Here is a 2,500-nt window from a genome sequence, read left to right on the forward strand (position 1 = left end):
CTCAATGCCTCACAATAATTATAATAGCAATATCAGTCACCGGCCCTCACAGATTCTGATCTTAACTGATTGCAAGTGTTATCATGTACATTGTTTTGTCTTGGTATGGCCTACAGCAAATATTCTGCTCAATACCACAGATTTGCTTGTCAGTTGTTTGACCTTAACCAGCTGAACATGTCGCTTAGTGGCTGACGATATGTGCATCTCTGATCACGAGTAGTGGGGGAAAGTCTTTTTCTTTTTATTTTGCCCGCCACAACTTCTCAGTCTCCATGCAGATGGCTTGAGTTTTAGCATCACCGCACCCACTGTTTTTCATGTAAACTAAAAAAAATAGGACGTTTATACCTGTGAACGGTTAACAATCCTTTTCAGGACCACTTTACATTCAATTGTTGCATCCTGCTGAGATACTCTTGTGGCTTTTCCAGGGCTTTTCACCCTATGGTTACTACATTATTTATGGTCTATGGGACAAATCACTTCTTCCTCAATGTCAATGTTTGAAACTGAATGCAAAAAATATTCAAAGAGATTTACAACGAAACAAATGGTAGAATCTGTTAAGATCATTGCCGGGCATTTAATACCCGAGTAACGCCGAGTACTCCTTGCTAGTGTATTATATATATATATAATTATATATATATATATATATATATATATATATATATAATTATATATATATAATATACGCCGCAATAATATATGTATAGAAATTAATATAAAATATAAATTACAAAGTGGGACAAGAACGCAAAAACACACAAAGAGACGACACAAAAAAAACAGACGGGTCACTCGAAGCCTCTAATCTTCAGTCGGGAACCGGATCATCTTAGTAATTTTGGCTGTCTCTTTCTTCCGTGCTCTCACGTGACCGCGTTCAAACTGGTCTTTTCGGCTTGACCGTTGCCATGTTAACGTTTGTTTTCGTTTTTGCTGCAAAGGCATTTTTCAAATACGCCAGCCAAGATAAGTTTAAAATTGTCTAAAGTCGTAAGACGCCCGCTGTTCTTGTCCTGTTTACCATTCTTGTTTTTTATTTCTATTTTTGTTTCTTGTATTTATATTCGTGTGGCATCCTGTCTTTGTTTCGTATACATTCGATCCTCTTTCCAAGAAATTTAATGCCTGTGGCTTAGTTTTTCCTTGGGGCTGGCCGGTTCGGAGTGATATCAAGATTAAACAGCCGAAATTACTAAGATGATCCGAATCCCGACTGAAGATTAGAGGCTTCGAGTGACCTGTCTGTTTTTTTTTGTGTCGTCTCTTTGTGTGTTTTTGCGTTCTTGTCCCACTTTGTAATTTATATTTTATATTTAATTTCTATATATATATATATATATATATAAGATAAAATTAAATATAAGAATAATCCGAAGGAGGAATTAATTAGAAACAAAATTACTGTCTGTGGTGTTAATTATATATTTTGTATTAACACACACACACACATTTTCACTTTTACTCTCTTCCTCTCTCTCTCCTCTACTCTCATCTCGATATATATATATATATATATATATATATATATATGTATATTTATGTATGGACTGAAGTATATATGTGTGTGTGTGTGCGCGCATGAGTATGTGAGCGTGTAAATACATATATATGTGTGTATAAGTGTACGATAATGATAATAATAATGGTGATGGTGGTGATTGTGATCGTGATGATGATGATGATGATGATGATGATGTCGATAATGCAATCTCCATTCGACAGCTGAACCCTGGCTACCCGACCCCTCTTCCCGAGAGGTTTGATGAATACGCCACGAAAATGGAAACGAAAATGAAGAGGAATGTCGGTCGGGAGACGACGTTTGGGATTGTTCTTGTGCCCGGTTCCTATGTGATGGTTCCTTTCTGCGAGGACGACACGTCTACAGAGTTCATTCTTCGAGTCTTCACAGAGACGGCAGTTACGATCAGGTGATTGTTACGTTATCTCTGTCTCTCCTGTCTGTCGCCTTAACACACCCACACACACACACACACACACACACGCATACACAACACACACACATATATATGTATAAACCAGCTAGACACACCTGCACACATACATTTGTGTATAATATATATATATATATATTATATATATATATATATATATTATATATACACATATATATATACATATATATATACATATATATAACATATATACATTATATATACATATATATAATACATATATATATATATCACATTATATAATATATATAATATATATATGTTTATATAAATATGTATATATATATAAGAGGGAATTTTTAACCACTATGTGGAAAACCCTTATGCTAGAAGAAGATCCGCTATGGTCTCAACAACTAAGAATTGTTCTCCAGAAAATTTAGCACACCAGAAACGTAAGCGAGCAAGACAAATGAAAAGTAACAAAAATGTAGATTAATCACAAACAATTGTTTCACTATCAACAAATTACGTAAGTTTACTTACACAATTTATCTGTAGATCTTCAGTGT

The 2,500-nt window shown here is 34.5% G+C and overlaps 1 protein-coding gene across 1 annotated transcript in view; it reads left to right on the top strand.

Annotated features, from left to right (window-relative positions):
* Nucleotides 1-1,667: 1,667 nt before the first annotated feature.
* Nucleotides 1,668-2,500, top strand: part of LOC115227418 (calpain-1 catalytic subunit) — a 26,373-nt gene continuing 25,540 nt past the window's right edge. The window contains exon 1 of the mRNA XM_036498615.1: nt 1,668-1,943. Coding sequence (XP_036354508.1) covers nt 1,792-1,943 — 152 coding nt within the window. The 5' untranslated portion in view covers nt 1,668-1,791. The remainder of the gene's footprint in view (nt 1,944-2,500) is intronic.

Source organism: Octopus sinensis, unplaced genomic scaffold (genome assembly GCF_006345805.1).
Source record: "Octopus sinensis unplaced genomic scaffold, ASM634580v1 Contig03056, whole genome shotgun sequence".
Taxonomy (NCBI): domain Eukaryota; kingdom Metazoa; phylum Mollusca; class Cephalopoda; order Octopoda; family Octopodidae; genus Octopus; species Octopus sinensis.